This window comes from Podarcis gaigeae (assembly GCF_964106915.1).
Source record: "Podarcis gaigeae genome assembly, chromosome: 14".
Lineage (NCBI taxonomy): Eukaryota > Metazoa > Chordata > Lepidosauria > Squamata > Lacertidae > Podarcis > Podarcis gaigeae.
In genome coordinates, this window is record NC_139690.1 from 53493765 (window position 1) to 53513806 (window position 20042).

The window sequence follows — 20042 nt, forward strand, 5'->3', positions numbered from 1 at the left end:
CAGGGCAGGGTGTGTGTATCGTGGGGCCATTCACCTGTGTGAGTTGTGGGGCTCCGGAGATTCTTCCGAGAAGGCTGCTCTGAGCTGCAGAAGGGCAATGGGAAGGATGGCTCTTGCCTACTCTCCTGCCCCAGACCAGTCCAAGGGAAAGACCGCAGCTGGGAAGCTGCCTGGTGTTCAGTCAGGCCTACGTGGGGAATGAAGCTGGGAACTTCTGCATGCCAAGCAGCTTCTCTGTTGCAGAGCTGTGGCTGCTGACTGGCAGGCATGTGGGCACCCACCCAAGCGCCCACGGCGGAGCTCAGGCCTGGGCCGCCTCACCCTTTCATGCCAAAGCTGCCCTGGGACGCCACCAGCCAGTCACCCCCCACCATCCTGCCTTCTCTCGCCTGCTTCTGCAGGGCATCTTCCTGGACCCTTCCCATCCTGCCAGCTTCTTCTGACTTTTGCCTTGGCCCATGGAGTCTCAAAGGAAGATGGGAGCCTGCCAGGGGACAGGCCAGACTGGCTCTTTACTGCCTTTACGGACCAATGGATCTCCAGGTTTCCAGGCAGGGGGTCTCTCTGCCAGCAGCGCCTGGCCATTCCTTCTGCATGCAAGGCAGGTGCTCAACCCCTGAGCTACATCCCTGCTCCCTTGCTTGACCTTGCTATGGCCTTAGGCACGCTTCTGCACCTGCGGAGAAGTGGCCCCAATCCTGCAAGGAACCCGTGGCACCATAGAATTGACCAGGCACCCAGGACAGAGGTCCAGAAAGTAAACGCTGCCCTCTTTATTCCATCAATACAAATGTAAGAAGGGGAGGGGGGAAGAGAGCGGGGAGCAGGGTACCCGGGGGATGCCCCTCCTTTCTCTAGGGCGGAAGGGGGCGACTGTAGGCGGCTTCTACTTCTGCAAAGACGGCATCAAAGAACTTTTCCCAAGACAGCCTCATGTCGTTGGTGAACTCATCTGCCAGGAGTTCTTGGAAGACGCAGAGAATGGTCTGAAACAGAAGCTGGGCAAGGAAGGCACCATTCAGGGGGCAGCTTGGGGTGCATTCCCAGTGACCCCCAAGGCTCTAACCGCTAGGCTCCCTTTCCAGAAGCCCCTGCTTGAGCTCCCCATGGATTCTCTGCCTGGCTCAGCCTGCAGGAGACAGCCCCAGCCTGAAGGGGGGAAAGGGCAGCAGACCTCAAGGCAATGCCAGGAGAGGGCAGGAGGTGGCCTGCTGGGGATGCCAGGATCAGACCCAGGTTCCCCCCTGCGGGATGTCTCATCAATCATGCAGTCAAGTGCAACATTTCCTGTTGCCCTGGATGGTGGACACACAGGGGAATGTGGCTCCAGACCGGGAGGACTTCCTGTCCTACCTGCTCTGGAGCCTCCTCCCTCTGTGTGTGACCAGGTAGATGGGCGTGACCTTAGCAGACCCTACAAAAGGGCTAGCCCTGCAGGCACCTTCCTCTTTGGCTCTCTGCTGGCTCTTAGCCAGCAGCACATGGCTCATCCTTACAGAGGACAGAAGCCACAAGGCGGAAAGTCTCAGGCCCAGCTCAGACTTCTTTTCTCTGCAAATGTAACTGTAACCGAAAGATAGAGCCTGCCTTCAGAATTCTACGGTGAAGTGAATGTAAGTAAACTTTACCCTTACTTTTAAACAAGACTTTTGTGTTATTATTATTATTTTAAGCGCGAAATAAAAGGGGAAACTTGCCAGCAACAATCCAGACTGGATTGCATGACTTAAATGATTCTAACGAATCCATCAGCTTGGCAACGCACAAGGGAATGTGCTTGCTCACTAGTGTGAGCGAGGAGGGATAATGTTTAATCAATATATCCTCTCCTACTTTCCTCAACATTCCCACACCCCCTATCCCCCCCCCATTGGAAGGATCCCAGTTGCTCCGAGGGCAAACTGCCAGCCCAGCGGCTCCTGTGTCCTCCCCGCTTGCTCCCCCCCCCATACCTGGAACATCCCTGACGGCACTTGGTGGACGTTCTTGTGGTTATCCACCAGACGCTCCAGCAGCCGGCAGCCCTGCTTCCGGTTGTCCAGGTTTTCAACCAGCTGGTTGAGAGCGACCATGACCTTCCGGCCGTGGGAGCCCACCTCAGGGTCCCTCAGCAGGTCACCTTCCGTCGGGATGTTCTTGAAGTACTGCTTGCTGTCAGGGTAGTCTGTGAAGAACCTGCGTGCGGAACAGCGAAGGTTCGCTTTGAGTGCAGAGCTCGGATTGTGTACTGACCCTTTTGAGTATCGCTGCAAAAGGCTGTGTGGGGAGCAGCACTGGACCCCCTTCTTAACTCCCCCCCTTCTCTGGGCTGGCTGAGGAGGACAGCCTGGCCTCCAGAGTCTGCAGGGTCTACTTTGCTCAGGAGCTCTGTTCTCGGAAGGGTCTGCTGCCGGCTGCTCCCTCCCTGACCGCCCCACTTGATCCCCTGTGGATTTGGTTTGCACAGATGGTGCACTCATTCAACTCTGTCTGGTGGGTGGCAGTGATGCTCAGTGGCCTGTTTATTTCACTAGTCAAGAGGCCCCTCGACCACAGAAATCTCTGCTTCCAAACCTTGACAAAATAGCATTCACAGAAGTCTGACCTTGCTTGCCTTGCCCCTGTTCCTCCGCCACTTAATTCCAGAAAGGAATTTGTTGATGGCTTTCAACCACACATCCATCTGGGACCTCCAGAAAGCAGAAGAGGCCTGGGGAGCTGAAGCACATCTTCTACAGCAGAAATTCTGTCCCCGCGGGACCCCCAGCCCTCCCCTGGCTCCCCCAACAATGGTCTCCTGCTTCCCTCCAAGAGCTGCTCACCTGGAAGCCGCCCTTCCCCAGCCAGCTGGCATATTCCAGGTTTCTGAAGAGGAGCCCAGCATCAAAGAGGCCTCTCAGCCCTCCCCACAGCTGCTAGTGGGGGCTCCTCCCTGAACAGAGGTGGAGAAACTGCCTCCTGTCACTTTCTCTGCTCCCCGTGACTTCCCCTGCCTTCTGTCTCTTTTTGTCTCTGATGTACACCCAAGTAACACCCAAAGGACCCTCAGCGAGTGGAAGAGGAGGAAGAGGAGGAGGAGAGGACGGTGCCCTCCATCTCCCAACTCTTTCTAAAAGCCATTCTGATCTGGCTCCAGGAGGTGCTCAGGTCTCCTAAATTGGTGAGGGAGTGAAGCAAAGGGCCACAGCAGGCTGAGGCCCATTGCCTTCTGCATGGACTGTGAAAGAGGTATGAAAAAGGCCAGGCTGGTATACAGAACAAATTCAAATATATGTATGCTGGAGGTGCAAACAGGGGGAGGGAACAACGTGGTGGGGCTTTGAAAAAACTAAGAACTTTTGGGATATTGTATATGAGGAACTAAAAAAACATCTTTAAACAAACATTAGCGGAAAAAACGGAAGCCTTTCCTCCAGGCATTCTGACAACTGATATTCCAGTTGACAAGAGAAGGGTTTTCTTACACGCAACGACAGCAGCAAGAATGTTGAATGCCAAAAACTGGAAGGGAGATAAAATTCCAATGAAGGAAGAACGGCAAATCAAATTATGTGAACACTTAGAACTAGAAATGATGACAGAGGCAATTGGCAACCAAACAAACCAAAAGTTGAAAACTGAATGGGAGTGTTTCAGAGTATATTTAGAAAAAAAACCATTGTTCCCAAACAAAATCCTTAACATGCCTTGGTTAACTTTTGCAAATTAGATAACAGACAGATAATGTACGTCATGTAAGAGCAATGAGTTAAAAAGAAAGAATTAAGGGCCCGCCGGGAGGTGGAGGGAAGTCATTTTTGAAGTATGAATGTAGAAGTGTTACTTGACGTTGAAGTATTATTATTTTTCTTTATGTATGTCAGCCACCCCCAAACTTGGCCCTCCAGCTACAACTCCCATCATCCCTAGCTAACAGAACCAGTGGTCAGGGATGATGGGAACTGTAGTCCCAAAACATCTGGAGGGCTGAGTTTGGGGATGCCTGATGTATGTTAATGTTTTTGAGTAATGAATGGAAATAACGGCACTAATAAGCAAATTTAATAAAGGATATATCTATATACATATGAAAAAGAGAAAGGCCAGGCTGGGAGAAATCGCCCCAGGCCAACAGACCGCAGCACCAGACCTGATGATAATGAGCCTGCCATTCGCTTCAGCGTCCTCAAAAGCCTTTAGCCAGCAAGTTTGAATGTGCAGCTGCTGCAGCTCTGTCAGAGGCACCATGGGCTCCGGAATGGGCAGCCTGGGGAGGGGACAAGGAGGAGGCAGGTGAGCTGGGCCTCAGGACCTTGGATTCACCCACAGACCGAAACGGACCTTTCTGCCTGAGAGCCCAGGCTTGGAGGCCAGCCAGCAGCAGCCCCTGGGACCCTGAGGGAGAGAGAGACCCTGGTTGCTTCTGCAATTCCAGGTGGGCCTCGGTGGTGCTGATGGAGGACCTTCACGGCAAGGAGGACAGCAGGATTGTGTGCCTAAGATTCTCCCGCTTTTTCCATCCTACTTTCATCCAGAGTTTGTGCAGAGCAGTAGAAATATTACTGACATCAAGGCACAGTCACCGAGAGCCCCGACTCCTTTTGCATTATTGTTGGGATTGGCTACGAAGGCAGAACAGGGTCGAGAGTCCAGACTTTAAAGTACGCTAATCCTAGTGGATATGGGTACAGCAGATGGCTTAAGGCAGATGTGGGAAGCTGACTGGCAGATGACTATCAACAAAGAGGTGTGGACCTCAATGTGCAGGAGGGAATTTCCTTTTAAATCAGCCTTGGCCTCAACAAGAAAATGGCCTTGCACACCTATACAGTTAGCCCTTACTCGCTCCTCCTACTCGCCTGGAGGAGACCGAGAGGAGTTATTAGAGACATCTTCAAGTATCTGAAGGCCTGTCACATGGAAGAGGAAGCAAACTTGTTTTCTCCTGCTCTGGAGGGCAGGACTTGAACCCATGGCTTCGAGTTACAAGGAAGGAGATTCTGACTCAACATCAGGAAGACCTGACAGTAAGAGCTGTACCTTTCAATTCTAATTCTATGGCCAAACTGCTGGAGTATCTCAGGTTCTAACCAAACCAAGTAGTGCATGTGCAGGAAAGTGGCTCAGTTCTGGGAGGAAGCATTTGTCCAAATACAGTGGTACCTCGGGTTATATATGCTTCAGGTTACAGACTCCCCTAACCCAGAAATAGTACCTCAGGTTAAGAACTTTGCTTCAGGGTGAGAACAGAAATTGTGCTCCAGTGGTGCGGCGGCAGCAGGAGGCCCCATTAGCTAAAGTGTTGCTTCAGGTTAAGAACAGTTTCAGGTTAAGAACAGACCTCCGGAACGAATTAAGTACTTCACCCGAGGTACCACTGTAAAAGCAACTACCAGACAAATGCCTATAAATGTCTGGAGCTGGCTCTCCGCAATCTTTTTACAGGAGGGAATATTAACTTACAGCTTAAACATTTAGTAAATCTTTTTCCAGCAGCCAGGCTATTAAGAACAAGATACGGGAAGAACTTCACGGAGGTTTCTCTGACAAATTGGTTCAACTAAGTATGGCAAACTGAACTTGTGGGCGTATAAAGCAATAAAATAAAATTGCCACAAGGCTCGAGGCACAAATATTCTCTTGCAGCTGATTGGCCAAGCTTTATTATGCACCTGGCTAAATATAAACTCCCTTCACATTACAAAAATTTTTGGTTACCTTAAACAGTTTTTTTGCCTGCTATACAAACAGAAGTTTTTTGATAAGAACTTACTATTGGTTGTTATTCTGCATGTGCTGTCTAAACCCCAGCTTCAGGGTTGGGCTGAGATATTTAATGATTTATCTGTATGACGTCTTTATATGTTGAACAGAAATTAGTTTAAAAGTGGGGACTTTTAAAAAGAACTCACACACACACAATCTGCACGGTTGCTCTGTAGAATTTCCTCCCACAAGATGTATTAATGGCCAGCAGCCTGGACAGCTTTAAGAGAGGGATGGGGAAATTAATGGAAGATCGCCATTGCAGCTAGTGGCCACTGCTTATGTTCTACTTCCACAAATGGAGCACATTTGTCTCTGAATTCATTGTTGGCGAGAGCAGTTTTGCACTTGGGTCCTGCTGCCGGACTTCCCTTTTAAGACATCTGGTCGGCCACTGTGAGAACCGGAGGCTGGACTATGATGGCCTTATATTTGTGCTTCCAGATTCATGGCACTTAAGAGGGCATTGTGAAAACTTAAAATTGTGTTACGAGCTGTATTGTACTCATCTATGGCACGGCCAAGACCAAGTTCTTTTTATTCCACTTTCCAGGATGTAGTAGTGCATACGGTTCTGGTTACCTAAAAAATATTTTAAGAGCTGGAAAAAGCACAGGACAGGGCAATGGGGATGATCAGTTGCTGGAGGAGCAAGTTCCTCAAAAGGAAAGGGAACAATTTGATTGCCACCAGGCTGAGACAGCTCAACAGGAACCACTGCTACAGTCACAGAGGCCAGGGGTGGGGAGCGGGTGTGACTAAAAATTTGGTTTGGCTGGACAGGTTGGTTCAACAAGCGTTTCTTTTCTCTCTCTTTCCCTGCCAGCCTCTGACTGGCTGCGGTTCCAGGAGGGAGAGTTTAAAAGGAGAGGATCTGAAGAGAGACAAGGAGGTGTGGTTGGAATTGAGGGTGGAGAGGTTGGGAGACAGGTGAGGAGACAGGTGAGGAGACAGGGGTAGGTAAAAAGAGGGAAAGGGAGAAAGAAAAAGAAAAAAAAGAACTTCCGCTCTGAGCGTATTGTGAAGGACAGAGTGTGGTGTCCTGTAGGAGGAATAGACCACGATTTTACTGGGAGGCAGAGGTTGAGCCAGGAGGAGGAGGAGCTGGAAAGGAACAGCCTCCTTGGGACTCAGTCCAGTCCGGAGGGGAGAGATTCTTCTGAGGAAAAGAAGGAACTCTCAAACCCAGTGAAAGGAGAGAGCCCTTGGGTCTATTACTTAAAGTACTTCGGGAGCTGGATTGTTAAAGGGGGTGGGTAACTGAAAGGCAGTATCACCTTATAAAGCAGGCATGGCCAGACTTGGCCCTCCAGATGTTTTGGGACTACAATCCCCATCACCCCTGACCACTGGTCCTGTTAGCTAGGGATGATGGGAGTTGTAGTCCCAAAACATCTGGAGGGCCGAGTTTGGCCATGCCTCTTATAAAGGAACCAACTTATAATGCAACCAAAAACAACTGAGGTTGTAAAGTAAAATAGCACTGTATTCCTGAAGTAACCTAAGTTTTTTGCACTTGTGTTATATACAATCTTGCCTAAAATAAATCTTTATTGTTTATTTAAAGAAAACCTGGCTGAGACTCCAGCTTACCAGGTTTCCCCTTCACAACGGTCCCCCACAGGATAATCTGGGTTGGAATTTTGAGGAAAAAACCTTCAGGTAAAGGGTTGTTCAGTGAGGTGCGGGCAAACTATCTGAGTGAGATCGGGCCCAACGGCTTGAGAGGGAAAAGTAGCTTGCTGCGTTTGTGCTATTGTTGGCAGCTGCCTTGAACATCACTGTCATGGGCTTGACTTACTAATAAAGTATATCTGCTGCAGGTATTTCTGTTAGATCAGGGTCCTCTTGTATGATGCTTGTTACCCATGTGGATTTTAATGAATAGCACAAAAGGTTATGAGTCACAGGGTGGGTGGGAGATGCCATGGATTTTAAAAATAGTACATTCGTAGGGTTTAGCTTATTTTTTAGTTGCTAACTTGTTAATATTGCTTCATAGATTATAAATGTCTACTTGGTGATCTGTTAATCACATGACCTATGCTGCATTTATGATGTTTAGCTTATTTTTTAGTTGCTGGTTTGATAATGGTGCTTTCATAGATTACAATTATGTTACGGACGATTTTCCATTTCCATTCCATTGCTGTACTTCTGTTATTGTTATGTATTGTTTGGGTAGAAAATGGCACCCAGGTTGGCAACTTTAGAGTCTGTTTAGAAGGCGAGTGACATGAGCATGTCCCCCCCTCTCTTCTGTAATAAATAAGAACTTGGGGCTACTCAATAAAACTGATTAGCAGCAAATTCAGAAGAGAGGCAAGTTCTTCTTTAGGGAAGTTCTTCCCTGTTTAGGGAAGTTTTTAATGACTGATGATTTAATGTATTTTTAATCTTTTGCTGGAAGCTGCCCAGAGTGGCTGGGGAAACCCAGCTACATGGGCGGGGTATAAATACTACATCATCATCATCATCATCATCATCATCATCATTATTACTTCTTTACACAATGTGCCATTGGTGAGATCTATCTGCGCGGGCTCCCTTGGCTTAAAAGGCGATGAGTCAAATCCAGGGAGAAGCGCTCTCCGCAGCGCCAGGCAGGCGTCTCAGTGGAGCCTCCCTGCTCGGGCGCAGTCCACCTGTTCGGCTCCCTCCCTTCCCGGCCCGGCCCCGGCCCCTTCCCCACTCACTCGGGGGGCGCCCTGGATCCGGAGCGCCCGGGGGAAGCCATGCCCGGCCTCGCTCGCCCACCACCGAACTTTCGACCGGCAACGGCCGCGGGGGGCGGTTGGGGGGCGCCTCGCGAGGCGCGCCGGGGAGACGCTGCCGCTGGCCATGGGGGGTGGGGGGTGCACAGCTCCCCGGGGCTCCGGTGGGGGGCGAGTCGGGGGAGGCCCCTTAGGACCCACTGTGGCGGGGGGCTGCCCCCCCAAGGGCCAGGTCGAGGCGGGAGGCGGGCGCCAGGGGGCTCCGCGCAAGAGGCGCCGGCGCGCCGGCGGGGCGACTTCCCGGCGAGGCCCCGGGGATGGGTCCCTCGGGAGGGCCGGGGGCGCCGCTTCCCTCCTCGGGACCCAGAGATGCGCGGCGCCCCCGGCCTCTGCGGAGCTCCCGAGCCCCCGGGCGGTGCAGCGGTGCCAGCCCCGGCGGCCGGGGGCTCGTGCCCGTGTCCGGGCGGAGGGCGGGGCGCGCGCCCGCCCCCGCCTCCCTCCCTCCGCCCCCTCGGGTGTCCCCGTGACGTCAGCGCCCGGCCAGGGCCGGCCCGGGGCCTCGGCGGGCGATGGCGACGCAGGAGGGCGAGGAGGCAGGCGCTCCGGGCTGAGCCGCGCCTGCTGCCGCTGGCTTTCCTTGGCCCCGGGGGCCGCCGCGGCTGCCATGGCGCCCGGCCCGCTGGTGCTGGCGCTGCTGGTGCTCCTGGCCCCCGCCCACCCCTCGCCGCCGCCGCCGCCCGCCAAGGAGGCGCGGAGCAGCAACGGCGGAGGCGGAGGTCCCGATGGTAAGTAACGGACGGAGGCAGCGCCACTTCCCGGCGCCGCACTGCGGAGGAGCCGGACGGAGCGGCACTCTGCGCACGCCTAGAGGACCGCGGCTCCGACGCCTCCTGCCCGACCCGACAGCACTGAAGAGAGAGGGGGGGGTTCCCGCTTTCTACAGGGGCTGCCCCCCCCAGCTTTGGATGCGCGCTCGAGTTTGAGCCCGAGGAGGGGCGCAAGGAGGCGGGTCGGAGGTCCCGTTCAGCCGGGGCGCAGGTGGCCTTGCGTGACCTCGGGGAGAGCCCCGCGGGCCGCCTCCTCTTCAGGCTTCCAGCCTTTGCCTTGAGCCCCGGAGCCAGAGAGGCGGCGCTTGCGGGGTCCCGGCAGCAGTCATTTGGCCAAAGGGCACAAGATGTTGGACATAACATAATGATGGCTGACTGGACTCCCGTCCAGCCCCCGTTCCTCGCTTTGCCTGGGGGGGGGGGCGCCGTGTTTTCGTCTCCCACTTGGGGAAACGGAAGAAGGCTCGTCCGGTTCTGGCTTGGGGCGGGGGCGGTGCCGCGACGGAAAAGCGCCGCTGCCAGGCTGGGGCGGCGCCCGGGTCACGGAGTCCTTGCTTCGCCCGGGGAGGCCGATGGCGCAACGCCCGCTTCCCAGTTACCCGCCGGGCAGCCTTGGCCTTTCCAGCGAATGGCGGGGCGGGACGTTGGTTGAGCATCACTTGTGCGCGTGGAAAAGCGGCGGAGGGGGTCTCTCTCCTCGCCGGATGAGCGTCGGGTGGCTGGACCGGTCAGGGAGGCTCCCTCCCTCCCTCCCGGCGGCCAACCGGCTTGTCCGCATTCTCTCGCCTGTGCGCCTTGACTCAGCGCCCACTGCTTCCTCTGCCTTGGGGGCGCCCCCTCCGCGCCCCTGATAGAACCAACCCCCCCCCCGCCGCGGATTCCTTCCCTTTTAGGGCCGGTCAGCTGAACCTCCACTTCTTGCCCATCTTAGACTTGATCTTGTTGTGTGAGGGGCTGAGCTCCTGGCTGCCTCTGTGCTGAGTGTGGGGCGCAGGGGGCTGGCATGGCACATCCTGCCCCGTTCCCCATCCCTGCCCACCGCACCTTTGTTTGTCAGTCACTGCGCTGTGCGCTCAGCAAACAGGCAGGTGCCTGGCACCCTGGTCCCCGCAGGCCAATCCCCTGGGCTTGCCAGCTCAACCCTTTCAGGAAATGCCAGTCCTTGTGGCAGGCTGTGTGCCAAAGTCCACAGCTCTCGCTTGGCAGAGCTGCCTCGCCATGACCTCCTCCTCTCCTGACCTCCCCTTGACCTTGCTGCAGGGCAAGGCTGGGCAAGACCTTCCTGGTCTTCAGTGGGAAGGGGCAGGCAGCAGCCCAGCTGCTATTGCCTGGAGGCCAAAGAGGATCCTGGGAGCTCCTTTTGGGAAGCCAGAGGCATTGGGGAGGGCACTGCCCGCCCCTTCATGCTGCTCTATTTGGCACAGCCTTGGAGGGGGGGCTGGCTGCTGACCCCCCTGTGGTGAGAAGCACCACCTGTCCAAGGCTGGCTGGGCCTGAATTCTTTCGCCTGCACATTTCCTGACGCCCTGCCCCCTACTCCCCCCGCAGACCGGTCCTTTGTGGCGGAGTATTTCGTCCAGGGCGCCCAGAAGCTCTCCTTCTACAGCTGGTACGCCAACGCCCGGCTCTTCCGCTTCCGCGTGCCAGAGGACACCGTCCAGCTGCGCTGGCTCCTTCAGGCGTCCCAGGGAAGGGGTCCCGACTGCGGCAGCACAAACGTCACCGTGTGCGTACCTACCCCCCCTTCTCCCTGGGAGCTCAGCCTGCCAGCTTCCTCCTGGAATGAGGGTGGCCGTCTCCCCTCCTTCTGCCCCGCTGACCCCCGTGTCTCCTGCTGCCTTCCAGCCACTTCCGCCACGGTGCCCCTCCTGTCATCAACCCCCTGGGCACGCAGTTCCCGGCCAACACAAGTGTCCGCCTCGCCTACAATCTGACCACGACTCTGGCCACTCTGGTGCAGAACACCACCTTCGTCAACGTCACAGGACCTGCCGCAGGCGACTGGTTCATGGTGGCCCACCTGCCCAAGGCCGCAGGGAAGATTGAGGTGAAGGTGAGAGCAGGCCGCCTCCTTGGCTGGAGTCTGTGGTGGGAGGGAGGGACGGACAGGGGAGGGTCCTGCAGCTGCTGCATTGGGACTTGGCTGCGCCCGACCTGGCAGTTTCTGGAGGATCTTCTGCTGTGCCCAGGGCTGCAGGGGGAGGCCCCTGAATGTCCTCTTGCACCAACTGCGGCCTCCTCCTGCCAGCCACGGTGGTCCAGGAGGCTGGCAGTGATGCGTCCCTCCTCCCTCCCTGCAGGGCATCTCAACGCCATGCACCTACAGCTTCCAGCCGGACATGTTTGTGCTGCGCGTCATCGACTCGCTGATTCTTGAGCCCAACACTCCTGCGCAGCAGACCATTGCCCAGCCTGCCAGGCCCCTTCATGCCAAGTGAGTTAAAGCAGGCGAGAGGGTGGGCCCGGTGAGTGCCCCCCATCTCCCTGGGCACCAAGGCCTGCCATGTCCTGGCCAGCTGCAGTCAGCTGCTCCTCCCTCTCTTCCCCCCTGCAGGATCTTTGTCCCCGGCTACAGTGCTGCGCTGCACTTTGAGCTGGGCGGCTGCAAGGTGAACACTTCAAGCCCCTGTGCCCTCCGCGTCACACTGGGCTCTGCCACGCTGCCTTTGCGCTCCCAGAAAGTGCTCAACTGCTCCGGGGACTGCAGCGGCGTCCTTGCTTCACCGCCGTGGGAGAAGTGGCTGCCCATCACGGTGGAAAGCCTCAGTGGCCCTGGGACCAGCGTCTCCTTTCAGCTGAAGGCCTCCTTCACAGGTGTGTGCCAGCTGCGAGAAGGGAGGGGCAAGGGCGGGGTGCCAAGCTGTGTCAGCTTGCCAGTGCCTGAGTCTCTGCTGCGGATGCCCTAGCTGTGGGTCCGGGGGTGGGTTGCCCTGCCCTGCAGCCTTCTCGTCCTGAGGCCCTCGCTGACCTTGCGCCGTGTCCTCTGCAGTGTGCAAGCCTGACAGGGCCAGCTCCTTCCTCAGCTTCTATCACAGCCTGAACCGGAGCCAGGAGGCACCTTTGCCGGGGGGAAGCCCCAACGCCACCCTGCTCACGGGAGCCGGGGCAGCGCACAACCCCCTTGGCCAAAGCAGCCGCTGCCTGCGCAACCAGCCTGTCATCCGCGAAGACCTGGACGTGGTGTCTCTGCATTTTCGGGTCCTTGGAGACGTTGGTGTGCCTGTGCAGGTGGAACCCCCGGCTTTGCTCCTCTTCAACCTGAACTCGGGCATGGACAGTGGGGGGACCCTGGTGCTGAATCTGGCCCTTAACCAGGTAAGAGGGTTGACCTGGCACTGCCCCTCTTGGGGCACTGAAGCCGGACTGCTAGGGGAGAGGCGCCAACTGAGTCTCTTTCCTGCTTTGTCCTTGCAGACTGACTGGAGCCTTGGGAATGCCTCGGTGTGGGCCTGCTTGAGTGCCAGCTCCCCCGTGCTCTCTGTAAACGCCACGAGGGGCTGCCACACAGGTATGGTTCTCTGCTTGTCGCACCCGAGCCCTGGGAGGGCACTGAAACTGGCAGGCTGGGCGCTGGTTGCTGACGGAGTGTGAGCACTAACGGAAGGCCTGTCTCTCTTCCCTGCCCCACAGCTTTCTCCCAAGGCTATCCGCTGAACGTGTCCACCTCTTCTCCAGAAGCTACACTCATCATCCCGTACCCAGAAACAGCCAACTGGTTCCTGTCCCTGCAGCTCCTCTGCCCGGAGGGCGTGGGGTGAGTCCTGCCACTCTGGTGCTGCCAGCCTTACGGCCAGGGCTGGGCCTTTTCTGCAGGAGCGGTGGCAGCAAGGCCTCTGGGGCCAGGGTTCCTGAGCACCTCTCCGGCAGGGGTTTCTGCCACCTGGTCCTCACCTTGCCTTGGGCCTCTCTGCCTTTGCGTGTTGGTGCCAGGAGGGCTCAGCGTCCTTGGTGGCACATGGGCTCTCTCTCTTTCTCTCTCTCTGCAGGGAATGTGACAAAGCCAAAGCCCAGGTGTCCATTGTGACCTTGCTCAGCCCCTGCTTCGATAACTGCGGGACGTATGGGCAGTGCAGCCTCCTGGGCCGCAGTTACCCTTATGCCGGGTGCAGCTGCAAAGCGGGTAAGAGCTTCTCTGGAATGCCTGGGGCCGAGGCCACCAGGGCCTGTCCCTCCTCTACCCTCCTTTCCTCCCCTTTGGCTTCCTTCCCTGGGCAGGGCTAGCCATAAGCAGCACCTGTTCTCATGCCTCACATGCCCCAAGCCCAGAGTGAAAAGGCCACGGTGTGGTATCCTGCACACCAGTCATCCCCTTAGAGTGAGCCTAGCTGGAGGGGGCCCATCCTGGGGGCTCTGGGGGATGCTGCGCAAGGGGGCAGCCTTAAGGATGGGCACCACTTCCCACCTGGCAGAGGCTGCGTTGGCGCGATGGGCTTTGTTCTTTTGATGTGATGCTCCCGACAGGTAACCCTGCCTCCCCTTCCTCCCCTGGCAGGCTGGAGTGGCTGGAGCTGCACGGAAGACACCAAGGCCCAGCCCGTCGGCACGCAGATCCTGGCCACGCTCCTGCTGACGCTCAGCAACCTCTTCTTCCTGCCTGCGATTGCTGTTGCACTTTACCACTACCACCTGGTGGAAGCCTCCGTTTACACCTTCAACATGTTCTTCTCCACCGTAGGTCCAAGCTTCCCCCTCAACGGGATGGGTGCTGAGCGGGATCCCAGCCACCCGTTGGGGTGGGGCAAGGCCCAAGCAGGCCCTTCTCTGGGGAGCTGGGCAAGCAAGCCAGCCCAACCCTCCACTTTCTCTGCCTGCCTCTTTCTGGTAGTGGGGCGGCTGGGGAAAAGCGGAGGGCTCCTTGATCCTGGTTCAGTGCCCCTTGCACTGCCTGTGGCATCCTCAGGCTGCTGTTGTGGTTGTGTGCCCAGTGGGGCCCTGGCGCCTCCGGACTTTGGGCTCAGGTGGCAAAGAGCTGCACAGTGGGAGTGGCGCCTTCTGACTGGCACCTTCTCTCCCCTCTGCGGCTGCAGTTCTACCATGCCTGTGACCAGCCCGGCATTGCAGTGATGTGCATCATGGATTACGACACGCTGCAGTTCTGCGACTTCTTTGGCTCTGTGGTCTCCATCTGGGTGACCGTCCTGTGCATGGCTCGACTGGAGAAGACCTTGAAATATGTACGTAGGGGGCAAGCCAGCAAGCGGGGTACTGCATGGGAGGGGGCTGTTGTTTGCAGCGAGCTCCTCTAAAGCCAGGGCAGGCCCAGTCCTGAGCTCACACCTTGAGTGTCGCCATTCCCTGGGGCAGGAGGCTCTGAATAATAAACAAAACGGATGCACGAAAATGAACGCTGTGCATTTGCCCTGTCTATCTTGCGGGTTTCCCATCCTGGTGTTGCCAGGTGGACTGAGAGCCAGAGTTGGGCCAGAGAAGTGGACACGGAGGCTTCCAGTCTTCCTGGGCCTCCACTGCAGTTTCTTACTGAAAAGCAAGGGTGTCACTGGGCGTTAGAAAGGGTAAAGATGTCAGTAGTATGGCCAAATGTCCCAAAGGCGGCAGTGGCTGCATGGGGACTTGAGGCCCCATTTGGCCAACAGGCAGAATGCAGAGTTCAGAAACGAACTGTCCCAGCAGGGTTTTGTGGCTGGGAGCTCCTGGCTTTGCCCTTGGCATCTTGAAGCGATGCCAGAAGGTGAGCTGGACTGGCCCGGGCTGCCTTCCTCCTCCACCAGCCACAGATTCCCGAGGAAGTTCCAAGAGCAGCTCTGACTTCTCCTCTCTTCCCTTGCAGGTCCTCTGTGTGTTGGGGACCCTGTTCATCGCCATGTCGCTGCAGCTGGACCGCCGAGGGGTTTGGAACATGATGGGGCCCTGCCTCGTTGCCCTCCTCATCATGATTGCCGCTTGGGTAGGTGGCTCCTGCTCTCACCCCTTACGGATCAAGACTTGAGCATCTCCTGGCTCAGGTTGCAGCTCTTAGCAGTGGGCTGGGCAGAACCTGCAGCAGGTACTTTACCTTTAAGGTGTAGGCTTCCGCTGCCCTTAACTTCATCACCCATCATGCGCTTTGGGAGTGCAGCCTGCTGAAGAAAGACCCGGCTGACTTCTCCCAGAGCCTTGGGGTGGGTGGGTGCATCTGGTCCCTGTGGATGGGCAGAGCCCACATCTAGAGACCCTCTGTGGCTGCCCTCTGCCCCACCTGGGATGGCCCGTAACCCCGCCTTCCTCCTGCAGGTTCACCGTGGCGTGACCCGGCGCGACTGCTACCCGCCCTCCTGGAAGCGCTGGGCTTTCTTCCTCTGCCCTGGGATCACCCTGGCTGTGGTGGCCATTATGGTGTATGCCTTCATTCAGACCAAAGAGAACTACTTCTACACGCACAGCATCTGGCACATCCTGGTGGCCTCCAGCGTGGCCTTCCTCCTCCCACCTGGGGACAAGCTCCAGAATCCGTGGGACTGGTCCCGCAAGCTGCTCTGCCGCTACCAGATTTGCAAGAATGACCGCGAGGAGCTCTACGCGGTGACGTGACAGACTGAGAAGGGGCGGACTCTTGTGAGGCTCGGGCCCCAAGTGCCTCCCTCTACGCTTCTGGGTCGGCTTGCCAGCCGCTTTCTGGGGCCACTTGGGCGTGCAGGGAGAAGGCCATTCATCCTGCAGGAGAGACCATCATGCTGGCCGGGTGAAGAACAGGGAGCTGCGAGGGTCCACAAGACAGACGGCTCACTAGTCTTCACCCTAAACTGAGAGGTCACCCACTCATGCAGCAGGTCTCTCCTCCAGTGGAAACAGCAGGGCTTTCTGGAGCCTTCCGGTGCATTGCCACAGCCTGCTTTTATTGAATCTGCGTGGCTGGGAACTGGGAACCAGGCAGTTCTGCAATCCTGGGAGTGGGGGTGGAGTGACAACTAGAGTCAAGTCTTCCTTGTGGGGCTTGTAGCGTGGTGGGCGATCACAAGACAGGAGGCTGGTGTGCAGCTCTTGGCACCCTCACTCCTGTTAATGTGGGAAGAAGAAACAGGGCTGCTCAAACCCAGGAGGGGCGTGTGAATGATAAAAGTGCAAGGGACACACCTGGGCTGGGTGGGGAGGAGAGGCGTCCTTGCTGGTCATGGTTGGAGAAACCATGTATTGCTCAGGGAGGTGCCAAGTTTCTGTGTCCTGAACTAAAAAGCTAAGCAGCCCAGTTCTGTTCCTCTGCCTGTGGGTGCCAAGCGAGCTCTGCCACTCGTTGCCAGGCCTGAAACTGACTTGGTCACATGATACTGCTGAATGAAAACCTCGTGGCACTGTTGCCATTCAGCGGTGTGCATCCACCAGCCAGGTTGTTCAAGATTCTTCATCTGCTGGTGGGCTTTGGGCTTGGGTGCAAGCAGGGAGATCCTGTGCTTGCATCTTTCTCTCCGCCGCTTTGGGGCTATTCCCCCCGTTTTGGGGGAGCCACAATGAATGTAAAAGCCCTCAGCCAAATGACTGAGCTCTTTGCAGTCCCAGAGCTCTTAGTCCTCGTGGCCAGGCAAGAGCCCAGCACTGTTTGCTCACCTGTCTTCTGGCTCTCGCAGCTGGCACTGCTGGGCCAGGATAAGACCATGACAAACCCTTTTGCAAATGCAGACACAGGTGGAAGAGCCAGGGACTCCAGAGAGTTCTTTTAGCGCAATAACACACACTCCTGTTTTAAGGTCCTTAATTTGGGGTGTTTATTTATTTTTTCTTCCCCTCAGTCACTGCTGGGCATGGAAGGGACACTAATCTTAAATGGGAAAATGGTTATTTCGTTGATTACCTCAGGAAGAACTTCCGCAACTGTAGTTCAGAAAGTTCTGTTAGTACCTTGTTAACTTCATGTTATACTTTGCCTTTTTGAAGCTGTTTAAATTGATTTAAGCTGTCATTCCGTTCAATTAAAAGTTATGCACACTGTGCTCCTTTGCCTTTGGTGCTTATTTCTAGCAATCTAATTATAAGTGCGGGGGGGGGGGTGTCTGACAACCCTTTGAGCAGAAGCAGGAGACTGGGCAGCCTCCATTTTGGAACTCTTACCTCTACCTTGGACCTTGGAAAAGCTGCCTTCTGCTGGGTGGGGTAATCACTGGCCAGCCACATAAAGTTTGCTTGGAGACGAGGGGGCTTCTTGCTTCCCTTCTGTGTGCCCCCCTCACTTCACAGGAGGTCCGGAGGGTGGCAACGTGATAACGGGGCCTTTTCTGCAGGGCCTGCCCGCTTTAGGATGCTCTCCTTGGGGAGCCCCGCATGGCACCTTTTATTACATATATTTAGGCACCAGGTGAAAATGTTCTTCAGCCAGACATTTGACAAGTTATGGCTTTCTAAGGTGTGTGGAGGCGGGGATTGTCTTTCCCCTTTCCCTTTCCCCATTATTCTGCATTTTGTGTTTTATGCTGTAACCTGTCCAGTGGTCTTTTGATGAAGGGCAGTGTATGGTTGGTTGGGTCCATCTGTCTCTGGGGATAATGGAGGAATGCACCCTTGGGGGTGAAGGCAAACTCTTGGAAGGTTGCAGTGCCTGCTGTGGCTGTAGAGACTGATACAGGAGAGACATGTTTTATTGCAGCAGGGGCAGATGATGACATATGGTTGTGCTGCACCATGGCATTTCTTCTCTCTGTGCTCCTCCCAGCGGTTATTCCTCCTCTGGTCACTGCTTTGGATGCACAATCTGACTGTCTCCAGGCACTGTGGTTGTAGTAGGGAGCGGGTGCTGCTGAGCCGCTTGGGCTCCCAATCAGAAGGTCGGTGGTTTGAATCTGGGGGTGAGCTCCCGTTCTGTCCCAGCTTCTGCCAACCTAGCACACCACTGCAAGTAGATAAATAGGTACCACTGAGGCGGGAAGCTAAACAATGTTTCTGTGTGCTCTGACACTCATCACGGTCCTCCACTGCACCAGAAGCGGTTTAATTGATGGTGGCCACATGACCCGGAAAGCTGTCCGTAGACAAACGCCAGCTCCCTCGGCCTGAAAAGTGAGAGGAGTGCTGCAACCCCAGAGTTGCCTTTGACTGGACTGAACCGCCCAGCGTCCTTCACCCTTTTTACTGTGGTTGCCTGCAAGGAATTCCCACACGGCAGCGTTGATGGTGCCAGCCTTCATGTCCCATTTGCAGACATCTTAGTAACGCAGCGTTGGCCTGGTGCCTGAAGCCAGCTCCCGGCAGAGCACATCCTTGGGGATCCTGCCGTCTTCCATTCTGCGGACGTGACCAAGCCAGGAGTGGGAACATGCTGGGAATGTGGCCTTGGGAGAGCAGCACATAAATTTAATAATAACCATAGATTAACACACCATAATGATAAGAAGGTTTGTGAGCCCCTTTCCTGCTACAGTCATTTAAAACGAGCTGAGGACGAACTATTTAAAATTTTAAAAGATGATGCTGTTAAGGTGCTACACTCAATATCCAGCAAGTTTGGAAAACTCAGCAGTGGCCAGAAGATTGGAGAAGATCAGTCTACATCCCAATCCCAAAGAAGGGCAGTGCCAAAGAATGCTCCAACTACCGCACAATTGCGCTCATTTCACACGCCAGTAAGGTTATGCTTAAAATTCTACAAGGAAGGCTCAAGCAGTATGTGGACCGAGAACTCCCAGAAGTGCAAGCTGGATTTAGAAGAGGCAGAGGAACCAGAGACCAAATTGCAAACATGCGCTGGATTATGGAGAAAGCTAGAGAGTTCCAGAAAGACATCTACTTCTGCTTCATTGACTATGCAAAAGCCTTTGACTGTGTCGACCACGGCAAACTATGGCAAGTTCTTAAAGAAATGGGAGTGCCAGATCACCTCATCTGTCTCCTGAGAAATCTCTATGTGGGACAAGAAGCTACAGTTAGAACTGGATATGGAACAACTGATTGGTTCAAAATTGGGAAAGGAGTACGACAAGGCTGTATTTTGTCTCCCTGCTTATTTAACTTATATGCAGAATTCATCATGCGAAAGGCTGGGCTGGATGAATCCCTAGCCGGAATTAAGATTGCCGGAAGAAATATCAACAACCTCAGATATGCAGATGACACAACCTTGATGGCAGAAAATGAGGAGGAATTAAAGAACCTTTTAATGAGGGTGAAAGAGGAGAGCGCAAAATATGGTCTGAAGCTCAACATCAAAAAAACGAAGATCATGGCCACTGGTCCCATCACCTCCTGGCAAATAGAAGGGGAAGAAATGGAGGTAGTGAGAGATTTTACTTTCTTGGGCTCAATGATCACTGCAGATGGTGACAGCAGCCACGAATTTAAAAGACGCCTGCTTCTTGGGAGAAAAGCAATGACAGGCCTTGACAGCATCTTGAGAAGTAGAGACATCACCTTGCCAACAAAGGTTCGTATAGTTAAAGCCATGGTTTTCCTAGTAGTGATGTATGGAAGTGAGAGCTGGACCATAAAGAAGGCTGATCGCCGAAGAATTGATGCTTTTGAATTCTGGTGCTGGAGGAGACTCTTGAGAGTCCCATGGACTGCAAGAAGATCAAACCTCTCCATTCTGAAGGAAATCAGCCCTGAGTGCTCACTGGAAGGACAGATCCTGAAGCTGAGGCTCCAATACTGTGGCCACCTCAGGAGAAGAGAAGACTCCCTGGAAAAGACCCTGATGTTGGGAAAGATGGAGGGCACAAGGAGAAGGGGATGACGGAGAAAGAGATGGTGGGACAGTGTTCTCGAGGTTACCAGCATGAGTTTGACCAAACTGTGGGAGGCAGTGGAAGACAGGAGGGCCTGGCCTGCTCTGGTCCAGGGGGTCACGAAGAGGCAGACA

The 20042-nt window shown here is 55.2% G+C and overlaps 2 protein-coding genes across 4 annotated transcripts in view; one reads left to right on the plus strand and one right to left on the minus strand.

The window, feature by feature from the left end:
* Positions 1–749: 749 nt before the first annotated feature.
* LOC310831319 (cytoglobin-1-like) overlaps positions 750–20042 on the minus strand; it is a 108672-nt gene continuing 89379 nt past the window's right edge. The window contains exons 2-5 of one of the 2 annotated variants that reach the window (XM_083711882.1): positions 8421–8461; positions 4109–4225; positions 1953–2175; positions 750–998 (exon numbers count right to left, since the gene is read on the minus strand). In XM_083711882.1, the coding sequence (XP_083568008.1) occupies positions 855–998; positions 1953–2175; positions 4109–4225; positions 8421–8461 (525 nt within the window). In that variant the 3' untranslated portion in view covers positions 750–854. Of the gene's footprint in view, positions 999–1952; positions 2176–4108; positions 4226–8225; positions 8348–8420; positions 8462–20042 lie in introns of those variants that run through there. The other variant, XM_083711883.1, reaches the window with a different exon arrangement.
* PGAP6 (post-GPI attachment to proteins 6) lies at positions 8946–17187 on the plus strand. Of its 2 annotated transcripts, none has more exons than XM_083710798.1 (13): positions 8946–9223; positions 10814–10991; positions 11111–11318; positions 11566–11699; positions 11820–12079; positions 12255–12580; positions 12680–12773; positions 12896–13019; positions 13252–13385; positions 13758–13936; positions 14293–14439; positions 15054–15170; positions 15497–17187. In XM_083710798.1, the coding sequence occupies exons 1-13, from the start codon at positions 9103–9105 to the stop codon at positions 15791–15793; spliced, it is 2319 nt and encodes a 772-aa protein (XP_083566924.1). In that variant the 5' UTR covers positions 8946–9102; the 3' UTR covers positions 15794–17187. The 2 variants fall into 2 exon arrangements, with proteins under 2 accessions (XP_083566924.1, XP_083566925.1); XM_083710799.1 differs by lacking the exon at positions 8946–9223 and adding an exon at positions 10159–10285 and having other exon boundaries at positions 10733–10991.

Bases quoted from the DNA above. Each gene is read 5' to 3' on its own strand.
- PGAP6 (XM_083710798.1), top strand. From the start codon at position 9,103: ATGGCGCCCGGCCCGCTGGTGCTGGCGCTGCTGGTGCTCCTGGCCCCC. The intron at 12,080-12,254 runs GTGTGTGCCAGC...TGTCCTCTGCAG, and splicing joins GCTGAAGGCCTCCTTCACAG to TGTGCAAGCCTGACAGGGCC. The intron at 13,386-13,757 runs GTAAGAGCTTCT...CTCCCCTGGCAG, and splicing joins CGGGTGCAGCTGCAAAGCGG to GCTGGAGTGGCTGGAGCTGC.